Genomic DNA, 19,473 nt, shown 5'->3' with positions numbered 1-19,473 from the left:
GGGCACTTGCTGGGGTAAGCACTGGGTGTTATGTGTAAGTGATGAATCACTTAATTCTACTTCTGAAACCAATGCTACACTGCATGTTAACTAACTTGAATTTAAATAAAATCTTGGAAAGACAAAAAAAAGATAGCCAATGGCATCTCAGCACTGCTGCCTGTTGTCCGTTACCTGCACCACTGACGTGGCCTTGAGTCTGACCTCCTGGACAGAAGCCTCCCAGCCTTCTCCAGGCAGCCAGGGCGCAAAGCCAGGCCGGCCACAGTGAGGCTCAGACCTCCATGGCCAAATACCTTGTTCATTACCCTTCTTGGGTTCTCACGGCCCCAGGGAAAGGACAAACCCCAGGCCTGTGCGCCAGCGCTCGCTGTGATCTAGCTCCAACTTGCTTTTCCAAACTTACTCTCTTCCCACTGGCATGTTCTCCCCATCTCTGCACTTGCACCTCTCGCCCTGCCAGCCTGATGTCCCGTCCCAGAAGCCTTCCTGTTTTGTCCCCTAGCTGACCCCACACAGCTCTGCTCCAGGCTCCCAGCCCCTGAGGGTCTGCTCCATTTCACCTTTTGTTGAGGCTTGTATGTTTGGGTCTAATCACCCTAGAGTCCTCTAGACTCTAGAGTCTGAGCTCCTGGAGGGCCAGGCCATGTCACATTCATCCCTGTGTTCCTGGGGGATGGCCAGGGACTCAGCTGCCCTCACCTCCTGGAGAGTCATTCCCCTAAGAGTCTCCAGTGAGGCTGGAGCTCTGGTCTCCAGGACAATGGGACCCTCAGAGGAAGAGCCCAGGCCCACCCTGGGTCATGCCAAGACCCTGCCAGCTCCCAGACCTTCCAGAGTGGCCACCATGTGCCTGCCATACACATACTCTTCTGAGCAAAGTGACCCCGTGACTCTCCCACGGGGCCACCACTGAATGGTGTTGACGAGGCTGCCTGGGCACAAGGCAGCTAATTTATGACATACCATGGCCTTGGATGAAAGCTCCACACCCAACTGTGAGTTATACAGAGAGAGTTGACTGCCAGGAGCAGAGAAAGGGCAAGAAGGCAGAAAGAAGACTCCATGAGGCAGCAGAAGCCATGAGGAAAAATTGGACTAGTGGCTGGAAGTGGCATGAGCCACAGAAGCAATGACAGTTGCCAAGTCAGCAAGATGACGTTGGACCAGATGAAGCAGCCACTGAGAGGGTCACCACCTGTGGAGGAGGCCAGCTGGGGTGCCTGTGCTCCCCAGGCTTCTGGAATCCTTACACACCCCCGCTGCCGGCTGGTGCCGAGCTCAGTGCTGACCCCCAGGAGCAGAGCCAAGACCCCTCTCAGACCTGCGCTGCAGCCTGGCCCCAAGGTTCCTGGCTCCCAGGACATCTCGTCCATGTGGTCATTCTCAGCGCCCATGGTCACTGACTGCCAGGCGATGGGGGCTGTGGCAGAACTGTTGTCCTCACAGCAGTGTCTGGTGGCTCCTTGTGGCCCCGCAGCTGCCTGTGGAGCCTCCCCAGCCTTTCCTCTAGGTACCACCTCCTCCCCAGTTACTTAGACTTTTGTGGGAGGGACAACTCGAAGTAGGACTTCGGAAGCTGCTCAACAGGCACCAGAGGGACAGCTGGGGTCTTGGAGGGACCCAGAGTCACCATGCAGACTTGAGAATTAGACAGAATCTAAGAGATCTTTGGGCTCCCCCTTTTCCACTCTACAGGAGGGCCTTGCTTCAGGCGGCCGGTCATCTGGAAGCCCATGGCTCTCCCTTGAGAAGCCCAGGATGCTGCAGATGGCGGTTGGTCCCTGAAACTCTGTTGGCCACCCGCCCCCACCCCCCACTACCTGCCACTGAGGGAGGGCTCTATGTTCCCTGGGCCTGGGGCAGCCCTGGATCTCAGCATCTGTGTTACTTTAAAACAATTTTTTTAATGTCTATTTGTTTTTGAAGGAGAAAGCGACAGCTCGTGAGCGGAGGAGGGGCAGAGAGAGGGAGACACAGAATCCGAGGCAGGCTCCAGGCTCCAAACTGTCAGCACAGAGCCCAACATGGGGCTGGAACCCACAAGCTGTGAGACCATGATCTGAGCTGAAGCCAGATGCTTGACCAACTGAGCCACCCAGGCACCCCCAGATTTGTTATTGCTCTGGGTCTTCAAGGGCCTCCACTGCAGTGGGAACTGGACAGAAGCCAGCAGAGAAAAAGTAGAAATCTTTGGAAAAGAAATGCCCATCACCCAGAGGGCCAGAAGCTCCCCAAGGTATAGTATAGGCTCATCTCCTTGCACCCTGTGACATTGAACTTTAACTGGGCCCCAAGGTGAAGCCAAGGGAAGGAGCCCTGAAAAGATCATTCCAGGTGTCAGCATGAGGAGCCAGCGGGCTGCCGTCACTGGCTCCCTGGAATCACAGCTTCTGGGGACTAGCTATCCCTGCCTTTGGGAACTATCCCCAGTGTAAGGCGTTGCAAAGCCACAGCTGCAGAGTCGAGCTGAAGGGGAGGCCCTGTGCCCAGGGGTCCAGCATCCAGCTCTCAGCAGGACTACCTAGGGACCCCAAGTCCATATATGGTTTGTGCCTTTCTTATGTTCATTTTTTTTTTAACGTTTATTTATTTTTGGGACAGAGAGAGACAGAGCATGAACGGGAGAGGGGCAGAGAGAGAGGGAGACACAGAGTCCGAAGCAGGCTCCAGGCTCTGAGCCATCAGCCCAGAGCCCGACGCGGGGCTCGAACTCACGAACCGCGAGATCGTGACCTGAGCCGAAGTCGGACGCTCAACCGACTGAGCCACCCAGGCGCCCCTCTTCTGTTCATTTTAAGCGATGCTCTGGAATATCTAGAACCCAATCTCAGTGGGCTGCGGCCATCAGCTGCCCAGCCTGACAGGAGTATTCACAGGGGGGTGCTTAAGCACACAGATGATGGCACCAGACAGTATGGGTTCAAATCCCAGTTGGGCCATTCATGAGTGACTTGGGACAAGTTACCTAACCTCAGTTTCCTCAGCTATAAATGGGTAAAACGGTATCCCCCCTAGGACTGTTGGGAGCATACATTTAGTTAATTCAATGAAGGCACTTAGAACAGTGCCTATATAGGCTGCCACAGTGTCCTTTGGGCCTTGGACCTGTAGGGATAGCTGTATGCAGGGGACACTCCAGATGCTCAGAGAGCATAGGGTCTGGCAACTGCAGCAAACAAGGTGGGGTGGGGGCAAAGTTGGCATGGGTTTCCTCCCGGCCTCCAGGTCTGCTATGACCCCTGAGTCCTTCCTGGCGGCAGCATCTTGGATTGCCTCCCCATCGCCCTCCCTCCCAGAAAGCAGCTGCCTGGACTGGACATAGCTTCTCTTTAATGGAAGTCACGGGTGCTTTGACACAGTGGATCAGCTTGGACAGCAAGATGTGTCCTGGGCAGCGGGTCAGGATGCTGTGCTCCTCTGCCGTGAGCCCAAGGAAGGACAGGTGTGTTGGCCGGGGGCTCAGAAGATGTCAGGGACAATATAGTCAGTGTAAACGCCATCGATCAGCCCAGCCCCATTGTTGTGGACGAACCAGCAGGTCACCTCAGCCCCATGCCGGGGGTCCTTGCTGTAGTCTTTTTGCAAGCCCCTGGGGAGATACAAATCAGCTGGGGTTACCTTTTGGACTCAGCAGGGCTGCACCCCCTCCAGGAAGCCTATTCCATCTGTGTGACACCACGAGGAAGGCCCTGACCAACCACAGGAATGCCAAGGGCAGAGATGCTGGGAGAGCCACCCACCCACCTGGTGACGGTCAGCTGCCGGCTCTTCACCACCATTGTGGCATCTGTCTTTGTGGGGTCGGAGCCCGGATGGGGGTCAGACACTTTAAAATCAAAGGGGTGGAAGAATTGTCCTGGAAAGGTACATTGGAAGCAGCAGTGACCATTGAGGGGCCTTGCACTCAGCAGGTGCTCACTGGAGGGTTAGGGTCGCCTGGGTGTTTTTTCTTAAGGGCATGACTATTTCTGATACATTTGGGCACCGAAAGCCTCCTTTAGTTCACCTGCTCCAGAGAAGCACCTACTGGCAGGTGGTTGTACCTCCTGCCTCTTTTAGACCAACTCCGAAGGAACATGGCTGGGGAGAGAGGGTTGAGAGGGAGGTGCCCACAGAGAGCAGGGTCTGCAGGAAGGCCACCAGGGGAAGCGGTGTGGCCAGTGACCCATCACACCCAGGAGGTCTTGGGGAGCCCGGTCTGTTTGGACCCTCCTGCTAGTCGGACGTCTCCTGCTCGCCCCCAGGTCCACTTAAGCCTGAGTTTCACCTTGTGTGTGATCACCTTTCTGAGGGACAAGACCTTCCCCAGGACAAGCCCTCTTTGGACCTTTGAGTCTTGATGGCCAAGTTGGAGGGAAGCGTGTTCGGTGCCCAGAGGCAAGTCCGACCCATGGCGAGCCCGCTGGCTTCAACAGCACACCCCACAGCTCTGCCTGCCTAGCAGGTCGTACCCAGCAGCCCGTGTGTCCGTGCCGACATCCGGTGACTGTCCAGCACGTAGAAGCCCAGGAAGTCCTGGTGAATGGCACTCCCCTTCCACACCCGGTGCAAGACGACCTCAAAAGTGCCCCCGTCCTCCACAGACACCACCAGGTTCCTCTTCCTGTTGATGGTCACTACCACCCTGCAGGGCCAGGTGGCCGTGAGGGCAGATGCAGCCACATTACACCTTTCTCCATTCGGTCACCCTCATCCTCTTGGACCCAGCTCTCATGAGCTCCTCACCCTCACTCCCAGATGGTGGGTGTTACCTTCTCACATGTTGTTATTGTGTATGGGGCCCCTACAGTGTGCTAGACCCTGTGCCAAGCCCTCCCTACAAACTGCATCATTCAGTTCTCACTGTGATCCTGTGAGGCTCAAAGAGGTTAAGTAACTTGCCCAAGGTCACACAGCTGGAAAGCGGTAAAGCCAGGACTTAAACTCCAGCCTGTCTAATATCAAAGTCTGTGTTCTTTGACCGCCACTCATCATCCGTGTCCTCCACCTGGACTCTGCCCACCTCTTTCTATAGCTCTCTGCCCGGCGTCAGGCTCTGATGCTCAGCAGAGTTTGCTGAGTGAATGAGTGAAGGAAGGAACAAACACAAGGCAAGGCGTGCTAACACAGGTGCTGAAAGAGCACTCTGGAGTTTCAGGGAATGGGTAGCCTTTGCCCTGGGCCGGGGAGGTGAGTCGGCTTTGCTTGGTGGAGATGGGATGGACTGTAGGGCGAGGGAGCCTGGGAGCCCAGACCCGCAGGCATTCGGGCCTGGAACACGTGTCTGGGAACTGAGGGAAATGGGTGGGGTGGTCCTCAGGGTCCCACATGTCTGCCCAGCTCCCAGGGAAGCCACATGGATGTCATTCACTGCCATGGCGCAGGTGACCAGGGCCCGGCAAGCTCAGGCAGCTGAGCTGGCTCTGGGGCTTCGTGCCTGTCCCTAACCACCCTTGCCCTTGCCTCCCCACCCAGCCCCCGGCCCCAGCCTGGTTACTCATGCTGCCGCAGTGAAGCCTGGTCTCCCCAGGAGAACACAGGGCCGCCCAAGCCGGGGTTCAGCGTAATGTTCTGGGGAGTCACTTCCAGATGAAAGTCCGTTGCGGGGTTGGCGATCCCCAGCCGCCCGAAGTATGTGCCCTCATGCTGCCCGGGGCTCCTGGCCTTGTTGCCAATGAGCTGCCCATTCACTGAGAAGCCTGCAGCGGGGTGAGGGGCCGTCCGGGTCAGGGAGGGGTCTGCTCTCGCCAGACCCCCGCCAGCCTGCCTGTGCTCATGCCGCACCTCCCCCCGGGAGACACCCACACCCCACCCATCCCACACCAGCTTTGAGGGGCTCACCTCCTGAGGGGTTTTCAGGATTGGTGGAGGCCACACAGCACCACTCTGCGCCCCTCCCCCCCAACACTACCTGTCACTGAGCCCTCACATCCAGGCCATGAAAGATGCCTTGCAGGACTTGGGCCTGCTCCTTCTCTGTGGCTCTAACCCCTGACACAGAAGCAGGTCACAGAGGCCTCCTATGACCTGAGCAGCCCCAAAGCCCCCTCATCATCCTCACTACCACCACATCATGCCTCATGCTCTGAGGCTGTCATCAGAGAATTTGCTTGCCTGTTTGTCTCCCTTCCCTAAACTCCACAAGAGTAGGGACTTACTACACCCATGGCCCCCAGGAGGTACTCAATGAACCCTTGCAGATGACCTGACTGGACTGGGAGGGAGGGAGAGAGAGTGGCCAAGAGACAGGGAGTCATTCCCACCCCAGAGCACTGCCGGGGGATGGACTCAGAGGCCCCCTCAGAGGCTGAACGCAGGGCAGGATCACTATGTAACTTGCAGAACTTGGTACAAAATGGAAGTGAGGGACCCTTTGTTCAAAAAGCATTAAGAATTTCAAAACAGTTACAGCAGAGTATTAAATCAAGCGTGGACCCTTCTAAGCATAGGGTCCTGTGTGCCCCCACCGGTCACATGTCCACGAAGCAGGTGCCATCTAGGGCAGGTGGATGGGAGGGAAGGAGGCAGGTTGAGTCCCGCCAGATGATGCTGGGGCACGGGCTGTGGGAAGTGGCGGCCACTGCCACTGTCCTGTCTGCAGCTGTACACTGAGGGCCGAGGAGTCCAGGCCCCACGCTGTCTGGCAGAATCAGTGGTGTCACCCATACCTGTGTCAGGGTCCTGCACCAGGCTCAGGACCACACCGGGCTCCTCATCGATATTGAAGCACAGGGTATCCTCTTTCTGGGGCACGTGGATGAGGAAGTGGGGGTCAGTGTCCACTGGGGGCATAGCATGGAGTCTGTTAGATTGGGCATCCGGAAGGTGGGCTAGGGCCGGCCAGGAGCAAGTCAGGGGTGTCCCCCAGACCCTCCCCAGGACTCACCACCAGTCACTTGGTTTGGCAACTGCTGGATGTTGGAGCTGGATTGAGTCGGGGAAGGGTGCAAGGCCGACAGCATGAACGCTGGCAGGGAATGAATGGCAGTTAGGAGGACGGCACCCCACTTCCCTGGGGCTGCTGGCTCCTTTCCCCAGACCCCTCCACCCAGGCGGCCGGCCTGAAGCCACAGGAGCGACCCCGAGCCCCTGATGCCTCCTGGTGTGCTGGCCCCCGGTCTGCCTCCTTCCATGGGGGCCCGATGGAGCTGCTGGCATAAGGGGAGGCCAGGGACAGTCAGGAGGCAGTTCTGAGGATTCCAGGGAGAGTCAGTGAGGAAGCCTCAGACCGGCTGTCGTTTCCTCCTCAGGCAAATAGGAGCTTCGCTCAGGACTGAACGTACCGCCTGAGGGACAATGGCACAAGGAGGAGAGAGGTAGAGATGTATGTCCGGGGGATGCCGCCACTTACTCTTTCTGTGTCCCAGCATCTCTGTGGAGGACAGCGAGAGAGGACAGCATCACCCTCAGCGCCCTACCTGAAAGGCACACGCCTCGTTCCCCAAGGGCATCCGAGGCCCAAAGGCCAGGCAGGTCTGGGCTCGAAGGCCTCCCTGGGCACCCCCACCCTGGCCGCTGGGCAGACACAGGCAGACATGGAGGCCCGGATGGAGGAGGCTGCACAAGGGCTCCCCAGGCATGCAGGGGGCAACTGCTGGTTTGTGGTGAAAGGCTGGAGGATGCGGAGCAGGGGGATACACCCCTGGGGGCTGGGGCACCAGCTGCTTGCCTGACCCCAGGAGCCCCTCCTGGAAACCAACGTGATTGAAAAACTCACCCAAGGGCAGAGAATCTGGAAGGGAGAGAAAGGGAGGAGAATCAAAACCCAGGAAGTTTTTGGCCCTCAGAAGCCTCCGCAGACCCGCAGCCTCCCCCTTTGCAGCGCCCCTACCCTCGGGGGGCTTGTCAATGATGGGCTCCAGGCCATCCTCATCCGTCATGCCTCTGATGGTCATGGAGGTCAGTGGGGTCACAAACTGGTAGGCCAGCGACATCTGCAGGGCCTTGGCCGTCGCGGTGGCCTTCTCCTTCCCCTCCAACTTCATCCTACGAGACACACACCGGTTCCAAGCCCCACGGCCTGGATGACAACGGACTTGAACTCCCCGGCCCTTTTGCTCATTTGGTCACTCACTCACTCATTCAGCAAACACGAATCAGGCACCTGCAGTGCCCCTGTTCCGTGGCCACCTTCAAGGGCCTCGTGATTTAAAGCCCTCCCACCTGGAAAACCTGGCGATTCGGCAGGGTTGGGGGACGGGCCTCAGAAATACACAGAGAATTTAACAGCTGGGAGATTCTGGGGAGCGGTCTAACTTCTCTGAGCCTCTGCTCACTCCTCTGCGAAATGGGGATAATGAGGAAATTCCCCCGCAGGCTGTGAGGATTGCCCAAGCGTGTCTGGACGCAGCGGCCCCCTCAGTAAAGGGCAGCCTCCCCCTGCCCGGCAGCTCAGCGGAGGCAAACCGGGTCCCGCCCACGCTGTCGACTGACTGGTTGGTTCGAACTCAGTGAGCGAAGCCGAACGCCAGTCAGTCTGACCCACTTCCAACCTCGAAGGCCCGGAAGCACCCCTTCTCCGTTCACCTCACTGGTCCAGAGGCCCTGGTGTCCACCCCCGCCGCAGGGGTCGTACCGCTTGGCCAGCAGCTCCTGGATGGTGAGGTAGGCCCAGAGCCGTTCAACGTGGTTCTCCAGCACGTGGCCCCGCTCCTGGAGCAGCTTCTTCATCTCCTCTTCATCCACCAGGCAGGTTGCCTTGAATTCTTGGCCCTCCTGAGGGTGGTCACGGGTAGAGGGGCCAGGCGCCGTGAAGGGCACAACCGCAGGCTGGTGCCGGAGGGCCCGGGACCCCCCCCCCCCCCCGCCCCACACACACACATCCAGGCTCTGCGATTCTTTCTCAGCACCGCCCTTCCCCGAGCTGCGGTCCTAACGCTCACTCATCCCTTCATCCCTCACACACTTGCTGAGCACCGTCAGTGAGCCAGTGGGGCCTCGGCCCTGGGGACTCCAGGAATGGGAGGACCAGACCCTGGCCTCCTGAAGTTACTCTCTCTGGGACGTGCCAGCAAGCATCCAGCTACTTCGACCATCTAGCTGTTTCCACCATGTCCCCTCCTTCAAATGCCCACCGCGGCCCCACCTGCAAATGCTGTTCTGTCCCCAGCTACGATAGTGGGACTTCACTTCCTGAGGGAATCCCGTGCCCCAGGCACTGCGCAAGCATATTACATAGATTATTTCACTTAATCCACACAACTCTCCAGGGCAGTATCACCCCACGGTACAGAAAAAGAAACTGAGGCCTGGAGAGCTGGACCCATTCGCTCAAGGTCACCCAGCCGGTCAGGGCGGAGCCGGGGTCCGGCGCAGCTTTCCTCACCCAAAGCCCCTGTTCTGCATGCTTGACCACACAGCAGGGCTTGAAGCCACCCCCAGCAGGACAGGGTCCATGTCTCACACACCTGTGACCCCCACAGCATGCACACACACACACATGCACTTGCACCGTGGCGCCAATCTGGGTGTTCAGGAAAAGATTGTCAAGTGAAACGGAAGAGGCTGGCCTCTTGCTCTCTCATGCCTTTGCGGAGAACGATGTAAGGAATAACAGGTGATCCGTTTTGGGCCAAGGGACTACAAATAATCAAGGCTATGTCGGTTCCATCCCAGCCCATCCCCTGGATGCCTGCGTGGAGGAATGTTCTGGCCTGGGGTATGTGTGGCACGGTGCAGAGGTGGGGGCACTGCTCTGGGGAAAGAGAAGCCTGGGGACAGCGGGGACGGGTGGAGAATGAGTGTGGATTTGGAGCCTCTGGGTGCTGCCTGACCTCTCCACCCTCCGCAGCCCCAGTGTTTACCCCACGGGCCAGCACATCAGCTTTGAAACTGCTCGATTTGTGGTCAGCGATGCGCCCAGCCACCATGATCTCCGAGCCTTCGTAGTACTGTTTATGGCGGTGCTGGGTCAGAGCTGAGACGGTGTCCTGGGGATAGAGCAACTCCACATCCACCAGTAGGGGGTTCGCTACCTGGTCGTAGAAACCCTGCAGGGGTGGGGCGGGGGAGCACAACCTCAGAGCTGGTGGGTCACCTGGGGCACCCAATGGGGAGACTCACTCACAAAGTAGAGTATTGGGACCCCCATTTTATAGATGGAATTGCAGGTTCATAGGGGTTAAGTAATTGGTTTGAGGTCACGCAGCTGATTCCAACCACATTCCAGAATTTTATCTGCTTCTCTGGATGGATGGGCGAAAGGCTGCTAAGACCGGGCTCCCCCATGGCATTCCATTGGTGGTATGTTGGGGGGCAGAGGGGGTAGGAGGAGACCTGCAGCTGCTGGGTGGCGTCGTGGTCCTCGTAAATTCTCTGAGCCCGTCCGTTGTTCTCCATGGACATGACCTCCAGGAAGTTCAAGTCCACGTTGTGGCCAAAGCCCAAGTTGTAGAGTGGGAACCTGCCCCCAATGGCGTTGCGGACGTTCTTGAGGATTTGGGAACGGTCTGTCACCCCTGCAGCCACACACCCAGGCAGTGACAGGATACCAAACAAAGGCATGTAGGGCACAATGGACCTTTGGGGCACACTCCCTGGGGGACAAGCCTCCTATCTCAGACCACCCCCCCATCTCCAGTCCCCACCAGCCTCTTGAGGCAATGTCTCCCACTGGCTCCCAACGACTATAACAGATCCTAACAGCCTCTCAAAGACTTGCCCAACTATATGGACCTATCATAAGCAGACCAGATTCTGCTCTAAACCCTCCCATGGGTCATTGCCATGGCCCGTGAGACCACACTGACCTTCCCAAACCTAGTTTCACCTATTCTGCACATGTTGTTCTTAGGCAGGCCCCGCCATCGCACAAACTTTTTTTTTTTCCTTCAAGCTTCTCCCTCTGCCAGGGATCCCTTCCTGCTCCTCCTCTCCTCCTTCCAGCCCAAGCTCATGGGTCACCTCCTCCAGAAGGCTTCCTGGGACCCTGCCTGGGCCAGATGCCCCTTATCTGCAGTCCTGCAGCCTCCTGGCACCCTGTTCTTTCAGGGCCCTCAGCACAGCTTCTGTTCCTGGGTCAGCCTCCCCCAGTGAACCCTGTGCTCCTTAAGCACAGAGACAAATCTTGTTCTCTTGGTATCTCTTCTTGGTCCCTAGCGCTATGCTTGGCACACAGTCGGCGCTGAATACATAGTTCGTTAAATTCAACCTAGGAATCCTGCCTATCGTCCTGGGGTCTGTGCAACCTTGGGTCATGTAGGTACTTCCCCAGTTTCCCAGCTCAGCATAGAAGTATGCCTTCTCTCTCCTGCAGACATTACAGTCTGAGCTCTGTCTTTAGACCAGGGCTTGATTTTGCCTGGAGCCTTTCTGCCCCCCAGTAGCACCTCCAGTGGTTGGGTTTCCAAGCTCAGCTTGAACGCCTTCAGTCGCAAAGAGATCGCCACCTCCCAACACAGCCCTTGAGGTGCTTACCCTCTGTGGGCTCCCCGTCTGTCAACATGATGAGAACTGAGGCATGGTTGCTGAGTTCTGGGACGCTGCCATGAGCTCCATTCAAGATCTCAATTCCCCGGAGCAAACCTCCATTCAGGTTTGTGGCTGCAAAAGAAGGAAAGTAGGCCAGTGTATGACCTCATTCCAAGGGGACAGAAGTGACACCAAGGTGGCCCAAGACCCCTGCCCTTACCCCCAGCCAGGTGGAAGCGCCGCACAAAGTCTTGAGCCGCTCGCACATTGGCGGCAGATGCCGGCACCAATGAGCCCCTCCATGACTGCACTTCAGACCCAAAGAGGACCAGGTCGAAATAGTCCCCTGGCCGCATGTCCCCCAGGATTTTAAGGAGTGCCTCCTTGGTCTGGAAGGACAGGACAGTCATCAGAGGGACATGGCCCCTAGAGAGTGCCTCCTGTCAACTCCAGATGCCCCTTTGAGAGATCCACAGGGCAGAGGTACACAGCGGACAAGTGGGAGGGATGGACAGGCCAACCAGGTGGCACCAGAAGACGAGTGTCCTATGGACCCCTGGGGGTGGATGAGGGGATGGAGAAGACAAGGGACGTAGCATGGGAAGAGGAAAGGACCAGGAGCTCGAACGGGGCAGGATCAAGAAAGAGGACCACAGGGGGGCTCAGTTTCTGACACTCAGCCATGGTCTCACTGCACCATGGGCAGGGCACTCAGTGGGCTGTGCCCTGCTGAGAGACTCCTCGTCGTGGACAGCCACGCTTGTCCCTGGCACATTCAGCAGACAGCTGTCATCTTCCAAGCGCCCCCATGGCCGGATTCATGACCTCGTGGGCATTGCTATCATTCTCATTTTGCTACTGAGGAGAAGTGAATGCACTTGCCACAGTTGCACAGCGAGGAAGTGGCTGATGCCAGAGCCCGCCACGGGGTGGGGGGGGTGCGGGGGTGAGGGGGGGGATTTCCTGTCAGATCGCCCACCTCCGACTGGGAGCAGGAATCCCAAACCCAGACCCCAGCAACAACACCAAGGGGTGCGTGCCAAGGCTGAAGAAGGCTCTGCTGGGTGAACTGTTTAAAGCCACAGTTTACCTGCTTCACTTTCTGGCCTTCCATAGAGGTGCTAATGTCAATCACAAAAACCAAGTTCTTGTTCAGGTTCGTCAGGTTTTGGGGGGCAAAGAAGTGGGCAAAGTGGTTATTGGCAACCTACAATACAAAGGAACAAGTGAGGCCCCTGTCACAAGCATCCGTGCCTGCCCTCTGAGTCTCAGGCCAGAAGTTTCAGGCTCACCAGGAGGTCACAGAGTTTGTCTCGATTGACATCATAGGTCACCTTGAAGTCTCCATTCATCAAGGATGTAGAGCACGTGGGGCAGGATTGCTGCTGACCCACAGTAGGGCGGAAAAGCACATGACCCTGGAACCACAGAGGTTGTGAGGCATTACTGGCTTGTGCAGCAGCCGCCAGGGTGTTCGCAAACACAACATAAGGGGTGTGTGTGTGTGTGTGTGTGTGTGTCGCATGGACATAGAAATGAATCTGGTGGTGGGCCCTCCACCCAGCTGCTGGGAGCACACACCTATAAGGTGGTAGGAGAGAAGATCTGTTTCTTTGCTTATACGCTTCTGAATCATTGGGCTTTTCTACAATAAGCATCACCACTTTGGGTACAAGATAATAGCAGTAGAGAGACATTAGTTAATGCAAACTGTGGAGTACAAAAGCAAGACTATAATACTGTGCTGGAAAACAGGACCACCACCCCCCCACCCCCCCGCCACCAGGTAGACAAAGAGCAGAAGCTGGGAGGAAGGACACAGGGCAGAGGCTAAGGTCTGGTTTGACTTTGTGTTGGTGCTCAGGGAAATTAGGGATGGTTTTCACTCAATACTTTTCTATACTTTTGTAACTTTCCACTTTTTCTTTAAATACTTTTTAATTTTTACTTTTTGTTTGTTATAGAAGTAAGATATACTTATCAAAAAGCCCCCACAAAACTTGAAATGGATTGTTAGGAAGACACAGACCCACTTCTTGGTCTCCTACTAAAAGCAAGCATGTTGGGTAACACTCTGGGGTATCATATTTTGTTTAAAAAAGAACCCCTCCAAAACCATAAGAAACATTCCCTTTATGTGAATTATTGTGGGGTCACTACCAAAGGTAGGCGGGGACTAAAGGGCTTGTTCCTGGCTCCAGTTGAGGGCAAGTTAGAAGGCAGGGCACTAGCTGGGTGTCACCGACCCGGATGCCACACCCCTCCAGGACCTGGGAAGGGGCAAGCAGGAGACTTTGGGGATCCCTGCAAACGGGAAGTGAGTGACAAGGGGTAAGTGGCGGGGTAGCCCAAAGGCCTTCCCAAATTAGTTCTGTTTCCTAGAGGCCTGGAGCTTGAACCCCTAACTACAACAGCATCTGGGATTTCCGCATGTGCCCTGTGCTTCCCTGAATGCTTTACCCATGCATGCGACACGGGCAAAGGGGAAACCGAGGCTCAAGCAAGTCAGCAGCTCACCCCAGACCATGCAACCAGGGGCTTGCCCCTGCTGAGGGGACACCTTCCCCAGCCTCAGCATCAGGATTTGGCTAAGTCGCTCTGAGAACCAGGAGTGCCGAGTTCTCTGGGATACCAACCACACAACACCTACCTTCCTCACCCCTACGGTGGCTTGCAGCCCCTGCCTGGTTCCCGGGCCAAGCCTGGACACTTTGTGAGGGGTTGGACCAGGCTGAGAAGTCCCGGGGGCCCACCACCACCCCCCGCCAGCCCACACACCTTTTTTCCCGAGAAGGATTTCTTGATGAGTTGGCTTGCCAGTTCCTTGGGGAGGAAGGACGCCTGGGCATCCAGCTTGCTGATCCCCTGGGGCTCAAAGATGTCCACGTCGATCTGCATCATTGAAGCAGCCAGGCTCCCATTCAAGCCACCATCAAGTCTCAGCCAAGAGCCAACCCGTGTCCTGGCCACCTACTGTGTGCCACACCCACCCAGCCCTCAGCACAGGGCCTGGCATGTTGTACGCACTTCAGAAATATCGGCCAAATGAAGGTGTGCATGCCTGGGTCCCTCAACTCGGCTGCCACTGAGGTGCCAGTGACAGTCACAGCCCCTCGGTCTTCCCGGGACTTCCTAGCCTACCGACTACCTGGATATTTAATATCTGTCGTGATCCTTGTGGCAACTCTGGGACACACGGGAAGCCCCACTTAACAGATGAGCAAGCTGAGGCTCAGAGAGGAAGAGGAGACTGGAGGGTTCAGGTAGCTCCCTGCCCATGAAGAACCCACTAGAACCCGCCCAAGGAGTCAGTCCCCTTCCTGTGTGCTCAGGCCTGGGATGGCACACGGTGGGCCCGGAGCCAGTCCTCAGAGCCATGGCGACAGAGAGTCGGGAGCCCTGCCCCAGATATGGCTCCCCTGCATACAGCCACCCACGATCTACCTCAAAATGGTGCACCAGCTGCTTGGGCTTGACTTTGATGTCAATGTTGTACTGTGTAAGTCTTCGCTTCAGCACCTCCTCGTAGGTCAGCCGGAAGGTGGCCTTGCTCCGGGGACCGATGGTGAGGTGGATGGTGAATTGTTCCATCGTTCTCCCCGAGGCCCTGCACATACCACCAGCAGCCACGACACACAGACAAATGGTGAGTGACATGTGGGTTCTTGTCACCTAAAGCATGGCCCTAGAATCAATTTCTCTTACATTCATGCTGCTCCCAGGTTTCCTTGCCCTTCACCCTTGTCTTAGCTGGCTGGCCAGGGTCAGGGCTCAAGGACAGGGCCCCTTCTCTCAGAGGCTGGTCTGGGAAGGTGGGCGGGTCAACGCCAGCCTTGTCCAGTGCACCTGTGCCAGCATCTACGTTTGGGCAGTTTGCTCACTTCCCGTCGTCAGCCTGGGGCTGCTCTCGCCCAAGGCTGGGGAGGACAGCACCAGAGGTTGGGGCAGCAAGGCCACACTCACCTGACAAGGCCAGCATTCTCTCCTGAGACGGCCGCTTTCCGGTACTGCTTCCACGCAGTCACTTTGTCCTTTATGTCCCCAATGAATGCTTTTCCATCTGCTGTGCTGTAGGGAGGAAGAAGCCCTCAGGGGGGGGGTGCCCCTGCCCCCACCCACTCAGTCCTGCGGCTTGGAGGTGCTCCTGGCCTAGATCCTGAGAAGGCCCTGTCATGGGAGGCATCTCCTGCCTCCTCCCACTGCCTGCAGAGTTGTTCAGAGGCCCCACGGCAGTGAGGTGAACAGCCACAGCGACAGAATCCAACAGGAAGCCTCGGGTGCCTGCTTTTGTTCCCTGGGCCCTATGCTGAAGACATACCGTCAGAGGCTCCACTTCGCCCTCCAAGATGGGAGCCCAGAACAGACCTAAAGGGGATTGCTCATCCCCTCAGTGCCGGAGCTGGCCTGGTGGCCCTTTGGGACAGAGGAGATGGTCTGCACCATCTGGCCACCCTGAGCCATGGTTTGGGGCTGGGGCTGGTGAATGGACAGCTCGGGTGTGGGAGTCAGCCAGGGCACGCACATGGCAAAGTCACTGATGAAGGCCGTCTTGGGGATTTCCACATCGAAGGCCACTTCCTTGGCTTCATCGGCATTGTTGACCACTTGGCTGGTGATAACGTAGTGGGCGAAGCGAGAGGTGACTTTGCAGTTGACTTTCAAACTCCGGATGGTCACGCCGTCGACACTCTAGGGTGAGATGTGAGGGGCTGTGGCTGTGATGGGGGGTGGGGGCCCTGAGCCAGTGAGAGGCCTCCCGTGTTGTGCAGGGGCTCGACACCCAGCACAGGTGCCGGGTGCCCAGAGAACAGACCAGATCTCCTGGGAAGACCCTTCTGTCCTCTCTGCCAGAGACCCCGCAGTGGGGCGTGAAAGGCCCCATTTCTGGGAAATGGAGTCCCTCTGCCCAGGGTGCCCCCTGAAGCACGAGGGAAAACAGGCTGTGGTATGGCCCCACCACAGACCCCTTTGCAGGGACTCTCACTCACTGTGTCCACAGTCTGTTGCCTCTGTAAAACAAAACCGGGACAAGTGTGAGTGGGAATGTGCGGGGGACCATAGCCTATCTGCGAAGGGGTGGGAGCGGGGCACTACTTGTGTCCTCCGCTCCTTGGCCTCACCTCCCCTTAGCTGCTGGGACATCACCTCTCCAGTCAGTGGTGGTGGAGGTGGGTGGGGTGGCCCTGGCCCCCAGGGTAAGGGTCTTGTGTCCCTCCCGGGCCCACTCTGGCCCAGCGGCCTGTTTCTGGCCTGAGGGTTTATCCACATACCTTGCTGACTTTGGGCCTGCCTGGGGGTGAAGCCTGAGTGGGCATGGCCTGCAGGATGAGGAGCGAGGCCAGGCACACGCACAGTAGCACCCGCAGCCCCATGGTGCCGTCCATGGTCTCAAGGCTCCTGCTGCCCTGTCACTTCCCTCAGACCGTTAATCAATAAGGTGCCGGATAAACATGGATTAAACATTAGACAAGGCGAAGGCAAATATTATAACTTGGAGGGATCAACATTTGGCAGTGAAGTCTTTCTCCTTGGGGGGATCCCCGGCCGCGTGAACTCCCGACCAGACTCAGACCATGTCCTTCCTACAGAGCTGCGCTCTGCTGCCGTGAGTGGCAAAGACCCCGCGCTCATCTCATCCTGGGTCTGTCTCAGGCGACACCAGCGACACGGCGACCCGCATCAAGAAGCCACAGTTAAAAGTGGACTTCTGAACTGTGTTAGGTGTTACTTTCAAAATTCTTTAACTAAACAAACTTTGCACAGTCACACTCTGGCCCGGGTGGCAGATGGTGTAGTGTAGACGCTGTCTGCCCACACCCACGTCTCCAACAGCGCCAACCCTAGTGTCCGTCCTGCCAGAGGCAAGCTGGGCAGTCCTGGGGATGTGTAGTGGGGGGCCCATGCTTTAGGACAGTTGCTTCATTCCTCTGGACCTTCTCGTCCAGATTTGGAAAGAGGAGCAGAAGGAAGCCTTACCATTCCTCCACCTGGCAGATGAGGGGAGATGAAGGTAAATACTATGTGTTCATGATGGAGGACTGAGTATGCCTTTTGATCTGAGCCTTTTATCCTCTTATTTTATCCTCATGGTGGCCCTGCCCCCGGGACATTGGTCCTGCAGCAGGCAACAGACAGGTATTCAAACCCAGATCTTTCAGACTCCAAAGCCCAAGACTATCACATAATGACAGAAATGCCCTCTGCATTATTAGGAAGAAAGGAGAAGTAGAGTTGAAAACCCCAGGGACAGCTTTGGACCTTCAATTTCTTTTTTTTTTTTTTTAATTTTTTTTTTACTGCTTATTTTTGAGAGAGAGAGAGAGAGAGAGACAGAGCACGAGCAGCAGGGGAGGAGCAGAGAGAGAGGGAGTCACAGAATTTGAAATAGGCTCCAGGCACAGCTGTCAGCACAGAGCCCGATGTGGGGCTCGAACCTACGAACTGTGAGATCATGACCTGAGCCCAAGCCGGACGTTCAACCGACTGACCCACCCAGGCGCCCCTGGACCTTCAATTTCTTAATTTTTATGCCCAAACCCTCGGTGTCTCCCACAAGCCACAGCACGCAAGGTAGATGTGGCCCCTGTCAATCCACTCCATGGCCCTGGGTGGGATGTGCTGGCTGCTATGACCCTGATAAGGTGAGGGGGCCCAGAGGCCACTTTGATCTCTGTTTGCTTGTCTCGGACTTTGTCTCACAGAGCAGATTCTGGGAAAAGGCTTATCATCCCCAGGCCAGAATGACCTTCTGGCCTGTTTTCTGGCCTTTGTGGGAGATGAGGTGGATCAACATGAAACTGCATTGGAGGCTGTGTTGACTTCCTGCACCTGTATCAAACGAGCCCCATGGTGGGTTGTGCACAGCGCCAAGCACCAGCACGCCACAGTGATGAACTCAAGTGCCTCGCGGTGTTCAGTGAGCTGATGTGTTGGGAAAAGGAGCCTGATGACTCAAAGGAAGCCCAGCGAGTGTCAGAACCTAAGAGGAGCACGAAGGGGCTGGAGTGATCTGGAAGTGGTGCAGCTCACTCCCATAGGCTTCGGGGAAGGCTCCTAGAGGAGGTGCCTGGGAAGCAGGGCAGCCCTTGGGCAGGGGAAGGAGAAAGGAGAGGGAGGGAAAATAGATGGGTAGGTGTGACGTGTGCTTGGGAGAGGTGCAGTTGTGTACCCGATGGAAGCAGGACCTGATGAAGAGGGCAGGGAAGGAGGCTGGGAAGTGGTTTGGGACCAGCCTGGCCTGGAAGTGGCCAGTCTTTTTGGAAAACCCCAAAGATATTCTACACAGGGGTGTGGTGAGATCAAGACTGGACTGTTGGGAGATGACCAGCACCAAGCTTGGTCCCTAGAAGGTTTGAGAAATACATTTATGTGGCCAGAAGGGAAGGAGAACAGCGACTAGCACCTGGCCCGCTTCTCAGCATTTTTGTCCTATCTCATGTCCCGAGGATGATGGATGCTGTGATTCTCCCCATGTTACAGAAGAAGAGGATACGTTGACTCACCCTGTGGATGTGGAAGGTGGGAGATGGGTGGACAGAAAGCAGGTGAGGTTGCTGAGGATTGAGCCTAGGGGCTTGAGAGGGGGTTTGTGCTGCTGGTGCAAAGGGATGACACATAGGACACAGGACACCTCAGACCTGCTCTGAGCTCCACCCACACAGCCAACTGCCTGCCTGATTTGCTCAGAGCCCCTCCACCTGATATATCCTAACTGAACTCATGACTTTTTTTCCCCCTCCTGTATTCCACCACCAAGCCTGGTCTTCCTCTCTTGTTGTCCACCCCAGTGAAGGCCACCACCATCCATCCAGGCATCCAAGCCAGAGAGCTGGGTGGTATTCTGGCTGGCTTCCTTCCCTAGACTCCCCACCCCTCATCCCTCACCTCAGACTCTCTATCTTTCTAATCCATTTACTTCTCTCCAAGTCCCCAGTCACCACCGAGTCCAAGCCACCCTCATCTCTCACCTACATGGCTGCCCCCCCCCCCCCATTTCCACTCTACTCCTACAGTCTACTCTCTGGCAGCAACTAGAGTCATCATTTAAAAATGTGGATCTGCTTGAGACCTGTCCTCATCGTA

General features: G+C 56.7%; 1 protein-coding gene across 1 annotated transcript; it reads right to left on the bottom strand.

Moving 5' to 3' along the window:
- Nucleotides 1–3,313: 3,313 nt before the first annotated feature.
- On the bottom strand, nucleotides 3,314–16,808 carry ITIH1 (inter-alpha-trypsin inhibitor heavy chain 1). Its single transcript, XM_019417162.2, has 22 exons — nucleotides 16,662–16,808; nucleotides 16,380–16,400; nucleotides 15,914–16,080; nucleotides 15,355–15,459; nucleotides 14,836–14,998; nucleotides 14,170–14,283; nucleotides 12,684–12,809; nucleotides 12,482–12,598; nucleotides 11,612–11,780; nucleotides 11,398–11,523; nucleotides 10,258–10,439; nucleotides 9,786–9,971; nucleotides 8,558–8,697; nucleotides 7,814–7,968; nucleotides 7,700–7,714; nucleotides 7,334–7,354; nucleotides 6,869–6,949; nucleotides 6,651–6,764; nucleotides 5,480–5,681; nucleotides 4,455–4,627; nucleotides 3,748–3,859; nucleotides 3,314–3,592 (listed from the first exon to the last, which is right to left on the bottom strand). Exons 1-22 carry the CDS (start codon nucleotides 16,773–16,775, stop codon nucleotides 3,463–3,465), a joined length of 2,733 nt encoding a protein of 910 aa, XP_019272707.1. The 5' UTR covers nucleotides 16,776–16,808; the 3' UTR covers nucleotides 3,314–3,462.
- Nucleotides 16,809–19,473: the final 2,665 nt, after the last annotated feature.

The sequence above is a fragment of the Panthera pardus genome, unplaced genomic scaffold, assembly GCF_024362965.1.
Source record: "Panthera pardus isolate Hobbes unplaced genomic scaffold, ASM2436296v1 HiC_scaffold_8, whole genome shotgun sequence".
Taxonomy (NCBI): domain Eukaryota; kingdom Metazoa; phylum Chordata; class Mammalia; order Carnivora; family Felidae; genus Panthera; species Panthera pardus.
Note: the sequence above shows the minus strand (reverse complement) of the source record. Positions and strands in the feature narration are given on the sequence as shown.

What these genes read in the sequence shown, in the direction of transcription:
- ITIH1 (XM_019417162.2), bottom strand. Translation starts at nt 16,775, where the DNA reads ATGGACGGCACCATGGGGCTGCGGGTGCTACTGTGCGTGTGCCTGGCC. An exon ending in CTGATGTGCTGGCCCGTGGG is followed by an intron (nt 8,698 to 9,785) that starts GTAAACACTGGG and finishes GACCACCCTCAG; the next exon opens with GAGGGCCAAGAATTCAAGGC. An exon ending in GCTTCACTGCGGCAGCATGA is followed by an intron (nt 4,628 to 5,479) that starts GTAACCAGGCTG and finishes CTGGCCCTGCAG; the next exon opens with GGTGGTAGTGACCATCAACA.